The sequence below is a fragment of the Epinephelus moara genome, chromosome 23 (genome assembly GCF_006386435.1).
Source record: "Epinephelus moara isolate mb chromosome 23, YSFRI_EMoa_1.0, whole genome shotgun sequence".
Taxonomy (NCBI): domain Eukaryota; kingdom Metazoa; phylum Chordata; class Actinopteri; order Perciformes; family Serranidae; genus Epinephelus; species Epinephelus moara.
This window is the reverse complement of record NC_065528.1, coordinates 2,997,501-3,018,611: the sequence shown is the minus strand read 5'-3', so window position 1 is coordinate 3,018,611 and position 21,111 is coordinate 2,997,501. Positions and strand designations below refer to the sequence as shown.

General features: G+C 41.5%; 1 protein-coding gene across 1 annotated transcript in view; it reads right to left on the bottom strand.

Annotated features, from left to right (window-relative positions):
* scube1 (signal peptide, CUB domain, EGF-like 1) overlaps nucleotides 1-20,015 on the bottom strand; it is a 647,001-nt gene extending 626,986 nt beyond the window's left edge. Inside the window, exons 1-2 of the mRNA XM_050036052.1 lie at nucleotides 19,836-20,015; nucleotides 11,853-11,975 (exon numbers count right to left, since the gene is read on the bottom strand). Of these exons, the coding sequence (XP_049892009.1) occupies nucleotides 11,853-11,975; nucleotides 19,836-19,923 (211 nt within the window). The 5' untranslated portion in view covers nucleotides 19,924-20,015. The remainder of the gene's footprint in view (nucleotides 1-11,852; nucleotides 11,976-19,835) is intronic.
* Between the last annotated feature and the right edge of the window lie 1,096 nt (nucleotides 20,016-21,111).

Below are 21,111 nucleotides of genomic sequence, written 5' to 3'. Positions count from 1 at the left end.
AGGACAGAGGGATGTCGTATGCTGTAAAGCCCTGTGAGGCAAATTGTGATTTGTGATATTGGGCTTTATAAATAAAATTGATTGATTGATTGATTGATTGATTGATTGATTGATTGATTGATTGATTGATTTATTGATAAGTAGAGCCCCCAAGGGGTGTATTTGTTTCCACAGTGTGTCGTCTATCTTACCATATAATGATGACAACTCTGTCTGTCTGTGGGTGTGTGTGTGTGGGTGTCTGTTCCACATTTTCGTCCTCACTGACTTGGTCAATCCATGTGAAATTTGGCACAGTGGTAGAGGGTAATGGGAGGATGCGAATGAACCAATATTACATCAGTTGGCCAAAAAGGGGCGCTATAGCAACCGATTGAAATTGCAAATTTCGAATGGGCATATCTCATGCCCCGTATGTCGTAAAGACACGAAACTTTGCTTTACTTTTGCCTCAAGAACCCATTACTTGCGATTATATAGATTTTCCCCCATTTTGAATTTTTTGAAAAACAGTTAAAATCAATCTCTTCTTAGGAAGTTTGACCGATCTGCATGAAACTCAGTGAACATAATCTAGTGACCAATATCTAAAGTTCCCTCTTGGCAAAAGTTGGAAAACTTTTAATTATGGTCTAACTAATTTTTGGTATGACTAAGTCATGGTATGGTATGCTGTACATAATCACGGAAACTGTCAGTGTGTCATTCTGTCAGTCAGTCAGTCATTCTACCAGTGCGGCCCACTCTTAAGTCAATACAACATATTTTTAACTATCTGCCTTTCAACGTGCTACCTCAACTACTAATGTACAGTTTTAGCCCACTAACTATCCCACTATTGGCAATGGTACTACTGTACTTTCAATAAAGCAATCATACTATCAAATTCACAAAAACTCTGTCTGAATACATTGCTCTTCTTAATGGGTTCAGCTGACTATTTAATCTGCAATTTCCTATGACCTGTATCCCAAACACACACCATGTGAAACTGTACGTGTAAATAATACAGTATATACACCCAGAGACACCCACATAGAAACCTAAATTTGATGGTGTGAAGAGACTTCCACATTGTTAAAGAGTCTTCTCCTCAGCTGTTGGCTGACAGTCATCAACCACTGAGCAGCATTTCTAATTTATCAGCAGTGCGCAGATTGATTTTGTGAGTACAACTAAAAGTGGGTGAAGTGGTACCTTTTTTTCACCTGTCGTAAAGATTTGCCACCATCACTGATCAATATCTGCCCACATCTGGGATGACTGCCGTTTTTTGTTTTTTTTCCCAAACACTGATATATGTAGATACATAGTTACACATGCATCATATCAGTTTCATCGGCTTATTCAAGGCCATGTTGTGGGGGCAGTAGGCTGAGCAATGTACTCCAGATGTCCCTCTCCCCAGTGATGCTTTCCAGCTCCTTCTGGGGGATCCCAAGGCCTCCCCAGGCTAGGTGAGCTATATAATCCCTCAAGTGAGTTCTGGGTCTAACCTGGGGCCTCCTTCCAATTAAATGTGCCCAGAAAACCTCTAACTGAGGTCCCTACTACTCCGAGATCCCTCCTGATGTTTGAGGTTCTCCCCCTCTTTCTAAGGCTGAGTCCAGCCATCCTACAAAATAAACATATTGTATCTGGCCGCTTGTATTCGCATCTGATTCTTTCGATCACTACCCAACGCTCATGACCATAGGTGAGGGTTGGGGTGTAGATGGACCAGTAAATCAAAAGCTTTGCCTCCTGGCTCCGCTCCCTCTTCATCAGGACAGTCCGGCACAGCGCCCATATCACTGCAGATGCCGCACCACACCGCCTATCCATCTCATGCTTTATTTTACCCTCACTCATGAACAAGACACTGAGATACTTGAACTTCTTCTCTTGGGGCAATAGCTCTCTCCCAACCAAGAGGGGGCAATCTATTGCTTTCCAGCAGAGAACCATGGCTGCAGACTTGGACTAGTATTTAGGTGTAAAGGAAGTATTAAAAGTAAAAAGTCTATGTAAGGAGGCAGGTTGAGATGATAGATGGGTCAAACAAACACAAGACTTCCCCCAGGAGACTGGTGTTTGTGTCCTGTGTGAAACCAAGTGAACTTTGAGTTATCTTAAGGTAGCTACATGGTCACCCAGCTAGGTTTCTTTTCCTAAATCTAACCTACGTAAATTTAGTATCCAAAACTTAACCTATGTAACTTTATGTAAAGTATGAAACATGACGACACCCAACAATCTTTCTTTTCCTAAACCTTATCCCACTTAACTTCACTTGCCTAAACCTAACCTACATAACTTTACTTTCCTTAAACCTACCTAAGCAACTTTACTTTCCTAAACCTAACCTACATAACTTTAGTTTCTTAAATCTAACCTATGTAATTTTACTTTCCTAAACCTAAGCAACATAACGTTATTTTCCTAAACCTAACCTACTTAACTTTACTTTCCTAAACCTAACCTATATAACTTTGTTTTCCTAAATCTAACCTACATAACTTCACTATCGTAAACCTAACCTACATGACATTATTTTCCAAAACCTAACCTACGTAACTTTACTTTCCTAAACCAAACCTACATGACATATTTTCCTAAACCTACCCAATGTAACTTTGCATTTTGTAACATGAAAATGCCCAGCTATGTTTCTTTTTCTAAACCAAAACTACATAACTTTATTTTCCTAGACTTAACCTAGGGCTGGGCAATAAATCGATTTTATCGATTAATTCGAATTTGTACTTTAGGCCGATTTGTTTTAATGAAAATCGAGTTTCTATTTAAAATCCGCCACCGCCGCTCCACGCTGGGCTCCCGTAGTTCAGAGTGCCCCCCCCTGCACGCTTGATACACAAACAACATGGCAGCGAGCGGGGAAGAACTCGTTCTCAAGAAAGTGAACGAGTTCTTCAGCGCTTTTGTGTGCACACCTGTGTCTGTGTGTTCACCTGTGTGTGTGTGTGTGTGTGTGTGTGTGTGTGTGTGTGCGCGCGCATCAGGGCCGAACTCCGCCATGCGAGACACAGAGAGCAGAGGAGGATTTTAGACGCTCACTGTGTAGGGACATAAATGACATGCCGTTGTGTAAATAAGATGAATAAGTGTTACCAACGCCAAGCTGGCAGACCCCCGAACCGTAATAAAGGGACCTCTGAAGACCATTAGCTCCTTTAGCTTGTGTTAGCTCGTTGTGGCAACAACACATAAACAACGGGACTTTGTCTGCGTTAAAGAACGGCACTTTATTTTCAGCACTGCAGGGATGATGCACAGCCTCTCTCATCAGTGTCTGACTTTTACATAGAGGGAAATAACTCAAAAACTGCATGGAGAACTGCGTAGGCTTCTTCACTGTGGCTGCTTGATGTAAATAACATAGCACATGCCTCACTTTCTTCCTGGAGCGCATCCATCTGACGTCACACACCACACCCGGCGCACTAACGTCTCATACCTCCTACAGCAACTACACACATACACATCCATACACAGCTCCACACACACAACACACACACACACACACACACATACACACACATCAGGCTCAGCCTGTAACATAAGGCTATTTAGTTTGTTTAATAAAAGGACAAGGTATAGACCTGTTCTATAGGAAAGGTAACCTTAAATGATTTTTGTTGTGATCCAATATGATGGTAGGGGAAACACTGCCGTATGATAAGAAAGGGGTCCGGTGGAAAGCGATCACAGATGTAGTCGGCATGTATATTGCAAGAGATATGGTGCCCATATATAGGCTACCGTGGAAAAGCTGGGGTTTATTCCCATGCTGAAAGTTTTGGACCCCAGGTATGTGCTACCAGGCCGCAAATATATATATTGTTTTTAACTAGGAGGGGAAAAAATCAATTTAAATCGTGAATCGGATTTTTTGTGAAAAAATCTGAGATTTTTTTTTTTGGCCATATCGCCCAGCCCTAACTTAACCTATGTAAATTTGTGTTAAAATTCAGTGTCCAAAATCTAACCTATGTATCTTTATATTAAGAACAAAACATGACGACGCCTAAACATGTTTCTTTTCCTAAATCTACCCTACGTAACTTCATTTGTCTTAGCCTAGCCAAATGTGACAATGCAATTTATAGGGTGCTAATTTGCTGGATATCATATGAATTGTTGTATGAGGACACAATGTTTTATTATATTTTTAGTTTAGTTACTATTGACTCTACACTTATTGCTACTCGCCTCTCTGCCAGCAGCAACTGCCAATCCACACAGAGGGGACTACATGTTAGAACATTCTAGCCTCACAATAAAAACAGCTCATTGCATCCAATGATATGAAGTATTTAGGGTGCATTTGGGGGTCTCTGAATAAATAACAGTGTTCTAGACAGAAAAGTCTGATATGATGACAAATGAGAGATATCAGTGTGTAAAGATCATACATACCTGAGCCAATTTACTTGTGAGGACTGTGGAGTAAAATGTCTATGATGAACCCTCAGTTTTATCCAATTTCTCCCACAGTAGTTTTTTACTGGACCGTTGAGTGAGTCTTTCCTGATATGGTACAGTATGACTGCTGATAATAAAGAAGTAAAGAAGATCTGAGGGATGGAGAGAGCAAGCACAGGCGCTCTGCTGCTTCCAGGTGCTTCCAGGAATAGCAGAGCCTCTAATGGTGCTGGCCGGCAAAGTGGCCTGTAATGCCTGTTGATGGAAAACACAGCCAGCCAATTACAGCAGCCATATCTAATCACCAGGGTCAGGGGTCAACTCCCATCCACCATCTGTCTTCATTTAACATCCCTGTCATGAGCTGTTGCCTCATCACTGAGGGGAGTTCGATAGATCTCAGTATACAATCAGGAGGCAAAGTGTGCTGTAAAGCATGTTTCACACACACACACACACACACACACACACAAGCCACACACATCAGGCTCAGCCTGTAACATAAGGCTATTTAGTTTGTTTAATAAAAGGACAAGGTATAGACCTGTTCTATAGGAAAGGTAACCTTAAATGACTTCTGTTGTGATCCAATATAATGGTAGGGGAAACACTGCCACAGATGTAGTCGGCATGTATATTGCAAGAGATATGGTGTCCATATATAGGCTACCATGGAAAAGCTGGGGTTTATTCACACGCTGAAAGTTTTGGACCCCAGGTATGTGCTACCAGTCCGCAAATATTTTTTATTTTTTTAACTAGGAGGAGAAAAAATCGATTTAAATCGTGAATCGGAGATTTTTTTTTTGGCCATATCACCCAGCCATAGTACCCACAATGGTTTATTATATTGGGAGCTTTTGTTTTCCATATACTAACACTCATGGTTAAACTTTTGTAAATCACTAAGGTTTTAATTTCTATTTGCCAGTGCTGTAGTGAGTGCATTTTTGTCTGTGGAAAAACCCCAGGAGGATGTTCTGTTTTTTGGAAGACATGCTTAATGAGAGATTGCGTTGACTTATAGAAGCAAGTGGAACTGAGGCTAGCCCAGATGTGACATCATGACTCATGAAAAATAATATGTTGATCTACTCAGAAGCTAGCTGTCTTCTTTCTACCATCTGCGTGCGTTGGTATCTCAGGATGGCATCATTTTTAATTAAACTGACCCTTTACATGTGAATGATCATTGACTGTGTAATTATGCAGCTCTGTTGTCTTTCCTCTTTGCCATATGGTATGTGATTTATCACACTGGACAGTCAGATACAGTCAGATACACACACACACACACACACACACACACACACACTAAAGGAGGCATCCTGAATAATAACAGTTCCTGTGTGCTCTGAGAGGAGACAGCAGGTTTGGGCTTTTCAGGAACATGATCTTCCTCCCATAAAGCTGCTGTCTGAGCGGACCTGTTCTGCCAACCACTTTTTATTACATCACTGTGTGTGTGTGTGTGTGTGTGTGTGTGTGTGTAGCTGTGTATGTGTGTAGTTGATGTAGGAGGTATGAGACGTTAGTGCGCCGGGTGTGGTGTGTGACGTCAGACGGATGTGCCCCAGGAAGAAAGTGAGGCATGTGCTATGTTGTTTACATCGAGCAGCCACAGTGAAGAAGCCTACGCAGTTCTGCATGCTGTTTTTGAGTTATTTCCCTCTATGTAAAAGTCAGACACTGATGAGAGAGGCTGTGCATCATCCCTGCAGTGCTGAAAATGAAGTGCCGTTCTTTAACACAGACGAAGTCCCGTTGTTTATGTGTTGTTGCCACAACGAGCTAACACAAGCTAAAGGAGCTAATGGTCTTCAGAGGTCCCTTTACTACGGTTCGGGGGTCTGCCAGCTTGGCGTTGGTAACACTTATTCATCTTATTTACACAACGGCATGTCATTTATGTCCCTACACGGTGCGCGTCTAAAATCCTCTTCTGCTCTCTGTGTCGCGCACGGTTCGGCCCTGATGCACACACACACACAGACACAGGTGTGCACACAAAAGCGCTGAAGAACTCGTTCACTTTCTTGTGAACGAGTTCTTCCCCGCTCGCTGCCATGCTGTTTGTGTATAAACACTTCCGCCAAGGGGTAGCATGCCCTGAGCGTGTACCCAGACACGCTACTCTGCTATGCATATGTTTGTACTGACCTGATTTATACGTTTTAGCAAAAATGCATATGTTTGGAAATTATTGCTGTGTGATCTTTTTCATGAGCATGGGCTTGGGCATCTCTACAGCCACGGACAGATGTTGGGTGTGGGGATGTTCAAAGAACTTGCCATGACAAGGTATAAAAATAAATGAGTGCAGGAAATTCATCACAATCCAAAATTATGAACATGCTGTCTGTTTGAAACAGTGAATTAATGTGAAAAACATCATCTGTATCATCTGTCTAAGAGCCTGCATTCTCCCTGTGCACAGTTTTACTCTGAGATACTATCACTGCATATTGAACCTGGTCGATATACTGGAACTGAAACAGATTATGTCATTACTGTGAGCTTGGTGAAGTAGAGAGTGAAACCGGTAGGCATGTCCCAGGATACCGAAATAATTAAATGGCTTTTGATAACCATACATTTGCAATATCTAACTTTTTCTTTAAACATATTTGAATTATCCCATATGGGGTGGGCCATGTTGAAACAGCCAGACATGAAAATAAACAATTCATTTATTCATTCACTCATTCATACTGAGCATACAACTGGATAAATGAAACTGGGATTATATTGCACCAGTTTTGTGAGAGTTTGTAAATGGATGTTTTGATACAGTTTTGCTGCTGTTAAAGGTGGTCAACATTTACTGTAATATGTAGTGGTAGTATCCCAGAGTAAAACTGCGCACAGAGAGAATGCAGGCTTTTAGATAGATGATACACAACATATTTTTCACATAAATACAGTTTTTAACAGACGTAATTAGTAATTTTGGTTTGAAATAAAGTTCCTGCACTCATTTATGATTATACCTTGTCAAGGCAAGTTCTTTGAACATCCCCACATCCACCCTCTGTTCGTGGATGTAGAGACACTCAAGCCCACGCTCATGACAAAGCACACTGAAATGTTTAAATCAGGTCAGTACAACAGTCACATGCATAGCAGAGTAGTGAACTCGTACACACATGTGTGTTCAGGCATGCTCAAGGCGCACTACTCATAGGTGGAAGTGTTATAAGCTCTATTGTTTTAGCCAAAATGCATGTGTTTGGGAAGTGCTCGAGTTGTGTGAGAGCTTGTAAACAGATGTTTTGATGTAGTTTTGCTGTTAGTAAATGTGGTCAACATTTATTTCAATTAATAAAGAATGTTCACCTTTTTTGGATTCCCTGTTCACCATGGAGACGTGAAAAAAAACAAAGTTTTCTTCATGAATTCAAGGTAACACCTGGTGAGTAACAGATATAGAAATAGTCATTTTGCAGGTGAAGTATTAAAAACAAAAATATCCATACATGAGAAAAAGCATGAACCAATGAACTACAAGCACATGACAAGTGAATGCATGTTGCTTAACATGCTGTTAAGTAAGTTGGTGAAGATTCTCCATCATCCAGGTCATGGTAATTCTAAGTGCTATATCGTAGGCAACTGGACTTGCATTAGTTTCAAGGAGACGTTTCGCATCTTATCCTAGAGGGCATCTTAAGTTCTAACTGACTGATGGGGAGTCGCAGGCCTTCAAGAAACTCAAGCAAGTCCAACTGCCTAAAATATAGTACTTAGAATTACCTGAAGAGAGAGCAACCCCTGTTATAAGGTAAGATTACGGGGTGGCTGTGGCTCAGAAGGTGGAGCGGGTTGTCCACTGATGGGAAAGTCGGCAGTTCGATGTCCGGCTCCTCCAGCCCACATGTCTAAGTATCCGGGGGCAAGATACCAAACCTGTGCCATTGGTGTGGGTGTGTGTGAGTGAATGGTTACTGAGTAGCAGGTCAGGTGGCACCCTGTATGATAGTCTCTGCCACCAGCGAGTAAATGTGCGTGTGAATATGACGTGGTGTTAAAGCACCTTGTGTGGTTGGACTAAAAAAGTGCTATACAAGTGCAGTCCATTTACCTGTTTATTTACTGTTACTACTTGTTAATGGCTACTTAATGACCAGCACAGAAAATGGTGATGTACTTTTACAGTTTAAGTGTGTGACTTGGTGACAGCGGATAGAGGGGGCAGAATAATGGCTTTGGATGGATAGCTGATGCCTAACACCACCCCTTACCCTAACCCTAACCTACCTATATGGTAAGTGGCTAGGGAATGCATTATGTCAATTAAGGTCCTCACAAAGACAGTAGTAAAAGAATGTGTGTGTGTGTGTGTGTGTGTGTGTGTGTGTGTGTGTGTGTGTGTGTGCACGTGTGAGCTAGGGTTCCACATCGGAGAAAGATGGCGAGCATATCTGCACGGTGAACGGAGCTGTGGTGTGCTTTGAGGCAGAAGTGAGTGGAGGTGTGAACGCACAGCCAGGTGCTGCCCCCGTCTCACCCTAACACCCTCACTCAGTCCACTTCCTCCCCGTTAATTAGGAGAACCTGTGGGAGGAGGGGGTATGTGGTGGTTGTGAAACAGCTGTCGAACTCGCCGTTACATCAGAGGCCAACTTCTTGTACCTAGATCCAGTCTGGATGTGTTTAAGGCTACATCCACGAGTAGGTTTTAAAAAGTTATGACTACACCTTTTGTTCATACTACTCTGGCACATTAGAACCCCTAAAACGGAGACCTTTGAAAACACTGCTGACCATGTTTTAGTTTGAATACTACAGGGTTTTTGTTTCAGGCCCCGTTTATACGACAACGATTTCAACTGAAAACGGTAACCTTTAGTTGCGTTTTGGCCGATCATTTACACGACAGCGGCGTTTTGGGTGCCTGAAAACGCAACATTTTGAAAACGGGTTCCAGAGTGCAACTTTTTGGAAACGGCAGCGTCTCCGTTGTCATGTAAACTTGCAATATGCAGTTCCTCTGAAAACAGAGACNAGGAAGGCGCTTCAGCGGAGGCGCATGGTGTCATACCGTGGTGTTGCTTTGCAAATTTACACTGCCACCCATTGGCCTGGCGTGCATACTACAGCGTTTCCAGTAGATTTTGCAGCTCCATGTGAACGGGGATCGTTTCAATAACGTTGTCATATAAACACAGAAGTTTTTTAAAACGCAAAGGACAGACTTTTCTGTTTTTAGAGAAACCGTTGTCGTCTAAACAGGGCCTTAGTCTGGATGAAAACAGACTTTTGAAAACTATGACGCAGTCACCCACGCTCACTTCCTGATTGAGTCCTCTTCGAAACGTTGTGTCCCACCCTGATTCTTCATGCCCCTATCACATAACACTCTTCTGGGAAGAAAATAAATATCAGCCTTACCTACAAGTAGTTAATTCAACATGGATAACAAATTACAGGTGTTGTTGACCTTGTTGTCTATGGTAGCAGCTGTTGTGCAGCAAAATTCTGCATTTTACAGTGCTCCTACTGCCTATGCTATTATTTGAGCGATGTGCAACAATTCCTATGTCTAGCGGCGTTATCAGCCCTACATGGTATACACAATCTGACCCATCCACCACCCCTCCTGTCCACCCTACTTGGACTTCTGCCCCCTTAACTTTTGTTGTTGTCCCGCCATATTTCCCTCTGATGCTGCACCATTAAACAATAACAGCAACTGGCCATGTATCATACCAACATAAAAGGATGACTTTGCCGATGAAAAAATAATGGCGCTACACTAATACAGCCAGTGTTTGGTTTGTCCATACAGTAGAAACAACATGGCAGAATCTGTGGAGGAGGACCTGCTCTGTATGTAGATATGAATGGCTCATTCTAAGGTGATGAAAACATGACGATTCTTATTTTCAGGTGATTAAACACTAACTAGAATTACTGTACCACCTGGCAGTGTATGCCTCTGCAAACCAGTCAAGTTGAAGTTGCAGTTTACTTCACGTTTGTCCAGGCTAATATGTAGCCATGACATTTAACAATGGTTCAATTATTGATGTCTCTGCAAAGAAGCTACATATTCTAAAACATGGATGCTTCAAACACATCTTGCCAGAAGATCACAGCACGGAAGATCTATAGAATCAGCACAGTTTCAAGGTGGACACCCAAGATTAGTGTCACCAATTCAGTATCTGACCAAATGTCTCCCCTTCTGTTCCTGAAATATGATGTTGAATAATGCCCGGCAAAGTGCTTTTGCAGAATATTATAATGTCGCAGTGACCATAATCTTTAACCACTGACCACCAAATTCTATTCAGTTCATCCTTGAGTCCAAGTGGACATTTGTGCAAAATTTGAGGAAATTCCCTTCAGGCCTTCTTGAGACACTGTATTCATAAGAATTAGATGGACGCAAGGTCGTAGTGACCTTGACCTTTGACAATAAAATTCTAATCAGTTCATTCTTGAGTCCATGTGGACATTTGTGTCAAATTTGAGGAAATTCCCTCAAGGTTCTTAAAACGTCGCATTCATGAGAAATTTGACAGACCAGGTCACAGTGACCTTGACTTTTGACCACCAAAATCTGATCATTTCATCCTTGAGTCCAAATGGACATTTGCGCCCAATTTGAAGACAATCTCTCAATGTGTTCACAAGACAAACAGACAACCTGAAAACATAATGCCTCCTGCCACGGCTATCACTGGCACAGGGGCACAATAAAAACATTGTTATGAATATTATATCCCATTACTGCCAAAAGATGCCACTAAATCCTACAGATGGAACCTTTAAATTTGCACCTGACATCAAAGTGTGCCTTACATTTCACCTCCCATTCACATATGATTTTATCTGAGAGGAAACGCTGACTGTTGCTACTTGGGATAGCCTGATAAAGTTGTTTAGGCCTCTATCCATTTGAGTTCATATTGGATATTTGCTAATTCAGAATCCAATACCCATACCTATATTTACCGAAACGTTGATAAAATATGTATCTGATATGCTGAAATAGCACCTGTAGCCTACTAATTTTTTCAAAATTTTCGTGTTCCAAATACTGAAGGTCCTGATTAATTAAGTTCAGAAACCGACATCAGATACAATTCAAACTTTAACCAAGACAATGCCACTCCTAAAACTGAAATGATCAGCTAGAGAGAAGACGCATCACTCAGTAAGAGTTGTTGGGAACATTCAGTCTATTCGCGGCTGTACAGTGGTGTTACAGAATGGAACACACACCACACAAACCCAACAGCATCATTTTGGCCTGTCATCAACTTACTGACTAAACTGAACATTCAGCCTGTAGTCACTGAATGTGCTTGCACTTGGATCAGCCAAGACCTTTTTTGAGTACAAAGAATTAATCAAGCCAGAAAGATGAAGATGAGATGAAGAGAAGGGATGAACAAGAAGCATATTGAGGCTCTACTCACCTTCACACTGCTTGCCATCTCCCTTGTAGCCCGGTTTGCATATACAGTTATAGGACTTGGGTGTGTTCTGGCAGAGGGCGTCGATGTGGCAGTCGTCCGAACCCTCTGCGCACTCGTCTGCATCTGCACCAACACAATATATGAATACCCAATTAGACACGAGTCCCACTGGAGTCAACGAGCCCTGATGTTGGGTATGACTAGGAAAGCACCATTCTAATATGACAGATCAGTATGAGTGCCCATACTGACCTTAAGTATATTAAATATATATATTAACTATAACTTATTGACTTATGGAATCGGTGACAGTGGGTCACACTCACTTGGCTGCGTTATGTGTAAAACAGTCTGGGTTGTTTGTATTTCATTAAACCAATCACAATCATCTTGGGCAGATGCTAAGCCCAGGATGCAGTGATGGTGTCCTTGTAAAATAGCGTTGGGGGAGGGGGGGTTCGTCAGACTAACACAATATATTCTCTAATGTCATGAAAACGCACTGAGTAACAGACTGTGTGATTCAACTTTTACTGAAAAAAAGGAAAATATAATTTGATAATCCCTGCCTGAGAGGTGAAGCCTGACTTCACCTTAGCTGTGGAGGATCTCACAAAACCCTTTGAAACCCCAAACGATTTGCTAGCTGTATGTGGCTCTTGCAAGTCAAGTCAAGTCAAAATTTATTATAGTCCAAAATCACAAAAATGCCTCAATGGGCTGTACATAAAAACACATGAGCAACTTACAAATAACACAACAAATAAAATATATGAAAACAAGTGAAATGACTATGTAGAACAAAATAAACAAACAAAACAAAATGAAAAGAAAGCAAATACAAAAATAACATTGGCACTGTATCTATAAAAAAACTAAACATAAATTGATGCACACAATGACTGAGCAGTATTAGATAACCATGATGTAGTATGTAAGGACAGAGACTATGTGATGTTAAAGGCAAATGCAAAAAGGTGTGTTTTGAGTTTACTTTTGAAGGAATCGACTGTGTTGGCTTCACGGATTTGAATGGGAAGGCGGTTCCAGAGGAGAGGGGCTCGGTATGAGAAGGCTCTACCACCTGCTGATGATTTATTAATTTTGGGGATGATAGGAGACCGACATTATGGGATTGTGGAGGCCTGATTGATAAACGTGGAATAAGTAGAGATGATAAGTGGGATGGTGCAAGTTCGTGTAGTATTTTATAAGTTAAAAGCAGAATCTTGAAGTCCGATCTAGTGTGTACAGGGAGCCAGTGTAATGAAATGAGAACAGGGGTGATATGGTGAAATTTTCTGGTTCTGGTTAATATCCTGGCAGCAGTATTCTGAACGAGTTGTAGTTTCCTAATGGTTGAATTTGGTAAGCCGGAGAAAAGTGTATTGCTATAATCTAATTGGGATGAGACAAAAGCGTGAACCAGTGTTTCTGCATCAGTCATGGAGAGAATGGGACGAATCTTGACAATATTGCGTAGGTGAAAATATGCTGTTTTTGTTATATTATTAATATGGTCTTCAAAGGAGAGATTAGGATCGAATAAAATACCAAGATTTCTAACACGGGGGCTTTGTGAAATGACAGAACCAGCTAAGTTTAAGGTGAGACTGCAGAATTTGTTTCTGATGTGCTTTGGACCTAGGATTAACATTTCAGTTTTTTCAGTATTTAAGAGAAGGAAGTTTGACGACATCCATTGTTTGATTTCTTGTGTGCACTGTTCTAGATGAATCAGTTGATGAGAGGTGTCAGACTTGATGGATATGTAGAGCTGAGTATCATCTGCATAAAAGTGGGAACCTAATTTGTATTTATTGATTAATGAACCAAGGGGTAGCATGTAAATAGTAAAGAGAAGGGGACCAAGCACAGACCCTTGTGGTACACCATAATTGACTTTTTGGCGTTCTGAAGAGCAGTTATTATGAAAAACAAAATGAGATCTGTCGGTAAGGTAGGATTTGAACCAGGCGAGAGCAGAGTCAGTTTTCTAGACGGTGAAGTAGAATATGGTGATCAACTGTATCAAACGCTGCGCTGAAGTCTAGTAGCAGCAATACTGAAGCTGAGTCGGAATCGGAGGCGAGTAGTAAATCATTGACCACTTTTGTCAGTGCGGTTTCCTTTTTTTTTTTTTTTTTTCAACCTGTCTGCATTAGTCTTCGTAGCTTAGCGCCACAAAAGGGTGTAAGCTTTTTATGAAGATTGATGCACTGTTAATCTTGCAGTCAAGTATTTTATACCCATACTGTGCGTGGTTGTGACCGTCACCCACCCTCCTTGGAGACTAGCCTATCAGCCTTTATTGGAAAAACTTCCGTCACCCACCCTCCTTGGAGACTAGCCTATCAGCCTTTATTGGAAAAACTTCGTGCGGTTTCCGTACTATGGAATTTTCTGAAACCGGATTGATGAGGGTCATATAGATTATTGAAGGAGAGGTGATCAGTGAGTTGTTGGGCTACTGCTTTTTCTAGGATTTTTGAAAGAAAGGGGAGATTTTTGTAATTGGTCTGTAATTATTGATCACATCAGGGTCCAGGTTATGTTTCTTGAGTAGTGGCTTGATTACGCCTGCAGGTACTGTTCCAGTGGTAAGAGAGCTATTAATTATATGTAGTAGTAGTGGGCTAAAAATTGGGAAGAGGTCCTTAATGTACTTAGAGGGAATAGGATCAAGTAGGGAGGTAGTGGAATTGGAGGAGAAAACCAGTTCAGAAAGAGTTTCATTGGAAATTGTCTCGAAGTGGGTGAGTTTGCAAGGTGACGACAGGTCATATGAAACTGCCATGTCCTGGGCGGGAGATGGGAGAGAGGATATTGCTTTTCTGATGTTGTCAATTTTAGTGGTGAAAAATTCTATGAAATCAGAAGTGGTATGAGGAATACTACACATAGGGGATGGTTTACATGTTAAAGCCCCTACAAGGAACTTTCATTTTGAGTTGATTTTGGCGACCAAAAGCGGTGGAGAAAAGCGGTAGTGTTTTGCCACAATGAAGCCTACATTTCCCATTAGCTCTAGCGCATATTGTCGTAAAGACGCTTACCTGGCTCCCGCATGTGTTTGTTTTGGGGATGAATGAAACAACAAGACGGGAAAACTTTGCGTTGGGTAGTATAGATTTTAGAGTCATTGCGTTGGGTAGTATAGATTTTAGAGTGGCTAATATGACGATTAGAGATGAATGTTATTTTAAAGGTAAAGAAATAGTGATCTGAAAGGGCAGGTAGGTGTGGTAAGATAGCTAGATCTGTGAAAAAGAGGCCGGGCGTAAGGATCAGGTCAAGTGTGTGACCATAGAAGTGAGTGGGTTCATTGATTTGTTGTGTCAAAGCAGTAGAATCAATCAGATCTAGAAAAGCTTTACTGTTCAGATTTATTGTTAATATGGATATTAAAATCTCCCATAATTAAAAGATTATCAGTTTGTTCGTGACAGCATGTCACAAAGAAAGGTAGAAACCTCAGATAAAAACTGTGAGTAGGGCCCTGGTGGTTGATATAAAATTGCTGTATAAAATGACTGTAGCTTGGAATGCATAACAAGTACTTCAAAGGATGTAAAAACAGTGATGTTTCTTGGATTTAACTGAAGAGAACTGGAGTTATATATAGCAGCAACGCCCCCACCTCTTCTTAATTCACGTGACACTTGTAAGCTTGTGTAATTTGGGGGTAATGCCTCGTTTAGACTTACAAAGTCATTTGGTTTTAGCCATGTTTCACAAAGGCCCATTAGATATATGTTGTGGTTATTGATCATGTCTTGAATAAGCAGTGATTTAGAGGACAGTGATTGAATGTTAATAAAGCCTATATTCAAGGTAACACTTTGCAAAGTTGCAGAGGATGAAGAAGAGGAGGGCTTAATGTGCATAATGTTGTGATGATTTATAGCGTTGTTACTCTTATGTTTAATATCACTGATTATAACAGGAATATGACTGTTAGAATGAGGTGGGTGAATATCCATATTGCAGGGATGCACAGGGATATGACAGCTGTCATTGGTGATCTTGTCATTTGAGTGAATTAAAACAAGCGATGAGCCAGCAGGATCCTTACTATCCAGACTGGGTAAATTTGGAGTTAAAGTGAGGTTATTAGGATCATACTGGGATGAAAGTCAGGAGTTAAACTCTATGTGATTAATGAAATTTGACACAAGTGTCTTGGTCCCTTTCCAGTTTGGGTGTAAATTGTCGGTTTTGCTGAATATTATTACAACAAAATCACAGAAACTTGTGTGAAGTGGTACAAATCGGTACAGAGTCTAAGTCAGCGTCACTGGTGCATGTTACTACAAGGGTAAAAAGATGTGGCAAATCAATTCCGATGGGCCATGTCAGAAATGGATCAACATTGGGCTTGAAAGACAAGAGTCTAGGCTTTTCCAAGGTGTGTTCAAAACAGATTTATTTCTTATAGATATTACAATAATTCACTGACAGAACAAACAAGCATACCTAATAGCACAATCCAAATCACCATCAAAATTTGCCATTTTCAGCATGTAGGTTGTTATCTCAGACTTTGTTGTTGTAGTTTTCTGTAGCGACGGGGATTTTGAAAACAGTAACACACAGATCGCAGAAGGTAGGGAGAATGTCACCCTAAATAGCAGGCCAGTGGCAGGTTTATTGTTACAGTCTACATCCAGTGAGTTCTTACTCACTGGATGTAGTATAACAGTGACTAGTTATGGTGTGTCATCCAATCACATCTGAAGCCAAAGTATTGGCTGGATGGCCACGCTCAGAAGTGTGGGGGTTAAGCCTTCAATTTATAAAGAGGAGTGCTGTTTAACCATCCATTGAGCACTCTGTTGAAGCATACTGAGTCCTTTACCAGACAGGGAGGGTTTAATGAAAGCAGTTGTTCAGATGCATTATGGGACATGTACTATCCAGCTTTTTTGGAATTTGACTCAGCAGCAGGGTACCTCTGACTGCTGCTTTAATTTTGACAATTATTTAAATACCAACTTTATGGGAGTGTGATACAAAATGTGTTTCCGCATAAGTTGAAGAGTCACAAGCCAAAAAGGTTGGGAATCTCTAGCCTTAATATATTTTTCTTCTGTGGTTATAAAATAAGTTGAGTGAAATCCTGTACCCAGAGGTGGGACCAAGTCATTGTTTTTCAAGTCACAAGTAAGTCTCAAGTCTTTGTATTCAAGATCTCAGTCAAGTCCCATGCCAGAACAGGCAAGTCCCAAGCAGTGTTAATTTCGCTGATGAAAGCTATGATGAAAATTTTTCATCAACAGCTTTTTTTTATATGATAAAAATGAGCTAAACATAGATCTTGATGATAAAAACTGAGATGAGATCTATGTTTTATTTTGATTTGTGAGACAAGATGTGACGAAAATGTTAATGGTGGACTATTAGACATTGAAAGCCAAGAACAGCCGTGCTTACAATTAGCTTAAAATGCCAGTGCCAGGCTTCTAAACTCCAGTAATGAGTCAGGGCCAGGATGTTTCTCTAGCCAGCAAAAACACTCGCAGTGAAGAAGCTTTGGAGTGAGTTGTGAGCTGTAATTCAGCAGTAATCAGCTGTGTGTGTCTAACTATGGATGGTGGAGCTGCTGAATGGATTTATGGAGTTTGTAAGTTGCTGTGGCGGCTGTTAGCAGCCTGTTTGTTAGCCACTGAACGGCAGCAGAGCGAGCAGCCACAGACAGCCGGACTTCACATCTGCTACCCTCAGGACTCAGATGCAGACTCATGAAGGTTTATGGTTTGATGCTGTTTGGCAGGCAGGTAAGAGGCTCAGTTATCTGTGAGTGTAGCTGTGCTGTAAGTAAACAGTCTAACTCAGATCAGTTTTCTCTGACAGAGATGAAAGATTAGTTTTAATCACCAACTGATTTTTTTGGTCACCACTGTGTACTCTGTACACAAATGAAAATATCTTTGGTAACAATATTAATTCTACATGATTCTCCACTGCAACTTGATTGGATGCTGTCAGATTGGTTAAAAGAAAGTGGATCTGTGGGATAAAGTGTCGACTTGCAGGGAATAGCTGATACAGGAAATGAAGGGAAATTAATTGATTTGTGGCACACTTTGAAAATAACATGCTTCTTCTAAATCTTTTAAGGTATCGAGTATTTTCAAGTCAAAAGGCACAAGTCCAAATGAAGTCATGAGTCACTGGTGTTAAAGTCAATGTTAAGTTGTAAATTGAGTCTAAGTCATCAAATTTATGACTCTAATTTGATCCAAGTCATGTTACCCGAGGTCACACCTCTTGTCAGTGCCACTCAACAACCAATGTGCATGCAAAATTGCCACATTCAGCTTTAATGTTACTGAATTTGATTTTTTAAAACCATTCAGATCCCAGGACAGGTTTGCCACATGTCAGACAAATTCTGAAACTGTTTTCGTGTGACAGTGTTCTGAAGAACACAGAGCCAGAGCTCTGAAGTCAAGGTCCAGCCCCAGACAACAGAGAACACAGGCTTTATGAGTTTCCTAATTGATCGGATTATTGATAGAGGAGCTAGACATCTGGGCCTAAATCCCAGGGCAAGGGGCCAACCCATGACACGCACAACCACAACACACACACAGACACAACACATTGGTTTCTCCTGTCATATCTATCATAGAGTGAACCTTTGCATCACCACAGAGCTCATCTGCTACTCCTCTGCTTCCATCAGAGTATAAATAGCCTGTGTGTAAGTTAGGCAACCCGGCTGGAAGTTGCCTGTAGTTCAGCCCCTGCTCTCTGTCTGGCCCTCTGCCCAGCTCAGCTGTATAAAGGCAATAAATAAACGATAAAACGGAATTTACAATAAATATTTTCCCTGTTAAAAAAGTCAGTGAGTGTTTTATTGGAGCTGAAGTGAAGACAGAGAGACAGAAAGAGTGTGAGAGCAAAAACAGCAACAAGTTCAAGTCTTTTATGGGGTTTATGATGGCGAAATACTGCACAGGGAGGTGCAGTCTTTCACTGTGGATCCTCTTCTGTGTTGTATATAAACCTGAGTGCCCCTGGTTTTGACAAAGCCTTTCCTCCATGGTGGCTCTCTGTCTCAATATTGACTCCTGACGCATTCACAGCGGTGGGAGGCTGAACAATGTGCTACTGCTGCTGCCCGGTCGATATTGGGCCCCTGCCTGCCTGTCTGCACCTCCTGGGACTTGGACGGCCCTCCTGCCACCACCACCACACCACACCACATTTACACACACACACACACACACACACACACACACACACACACACACACACACACTACATCCTCCACCTCCGGACAGGAGACCGAACCCGGGGACAAGACACTCTCCAGCGGCGTACTCAAGCAACCTCCGGCAAATCACCATTTCCACACGGTGAAATAATAATAAGCACAGGCAGCCTTCTCACTCCAAATCACACAGCAAATGAGCGCTTAACCCAGAGAGCAAGCTGCGGTTTCCGATTGAAATTAACCTTTGCGCGCAGGAAACACAAGTTCCACTCAAGTCTGGGGCGCTGCTAAACCGACTGGAAATCCATTTGCGCATCTCGCATGTCGCTAAGGAAAAAACTGTGATGTTAAACGGAGTTTCTACCAAGTAATTAACATTTTAAAAATCACGATATCACCATATTTAACATAAAACAATTACAGTTCAAAAGAAATCCTGTTTAAATAGGAGTTTTCAGTTGCGGTAACTGCATTTTTGCATCATTACGATGCTGTTCTTATGTCACAATTAATGCAAACGCGATCAGGTACATTGTACTATTACTATAAGAACTTGCAGTGCGTCTGTGTTATCAAATGGCAAGTTTTAAGTTGCCTACTTGTGCGTTATGATTTTTTTTTTAATCTCCAGTGATATCATTGGAATATTGTAGTTTTTTTACTCATGTTTCCATCATTTTCCCCGACAAGCTTGAAGCCACCAAAAAGTGCATTCCATGTTTAACAATAAAGCGAGACAGAGAGGAAAGGGGAGCACTTACCTGCGGGTCCGACATTCCCCATCACCCTGCAAGTATTTATGAGGAGGATAAACAAACAAACGTCCCGGGAAAAACAAGCGCTCCCCATGCTGACAGACGGTGTGAGGATTCAGCAGGGCTTTTTCTGGGGGTTTGGACTGTGTGTTGGTGTGTGTGTGTGGATGTGTGTGCGTGTGTGTGTGTGTGTGTGTGGCTCTGATACGAGAGGAGGAGGACCGCTTTTGGTGGACTGGCAGTGGCGGGGAGAGAGAGAGGAGGGGGTTGGAGGGGAGTGAGGGGGGAGACAGCAGGAGAGAGCTGAGGCAACTGGAGCCCTCTGATTGGCTTGTTCGTGCCGGGGAGAGAGAGAGACAGAGAGAGAGACAGAGAGAGGGGGGGGGGGGACCTTATAGCGGTGATTTCTGTGTCCAATACTGTCTAAAGATAAGTCTGAGGGGTGACCAGATCACTAAAACAGTAAGAACGAACATTAAGTAGATTTTTATCTGACCTTTCTTGTTAAATTCTACATAGGCTATTTATTCATATTTACTACATTATCTACAATTTACTGCTTTCAACTCATGTCCATCACCCTTAGGTGAAAAATACAAAGGTGGCATAAAGAAGGGACTTCCTAGTGGTTCTACAGCGTGACCTCTGTGTAAAAAGGGCTATAGACGTAGGCTAACAGTGCCTCTGGTAAAATAGGTGGTGGCAGTATTTATCCTTAAAAGCAATGGTTGCAATCTGCCATAAAAAGGAAAGGTGAAGAATCAACTGTGCACAGTTGCAGCAGGAAGTACCATGGCATTCCCACAACAATCAGTGCAGCAAAGGCACAAACTGGTTCCTAAATATTTGCGGAAATGAAGTGTTTGATGCCCAAAATTACTCATAGGACCCCCAGGCCCCTGTTGAATGTGCCCCCCCCCCCCCCAAGTGTTGAAACAAAACTTTGATGCTTGCCATCACCTGTCTGTGAAGTGGGCTCACAAAAGAAGATTTTTTTTATTTATTTACAACAGTTTTAATTTTAGATATTGTGCATCACTTTAAAGGAGCTATATGTAAGAAACCTAAAGCAACTAGTCGTAAAATCATCCTAATATGTCACAGAGACTAAGGAATAATGTTCATTTAACATATGATCTCACCGACAACAATAGTACAGCCAGAATATTCGCATTTAAAAAAAAAATTTACAGTCCGCAAATCATGTTTATGTTTTGAATTTGTGTTTTGGCCTGTTGCGCCACCCACCACCGTCTACCAGTCACGCAGTCAGTAGAGTCTC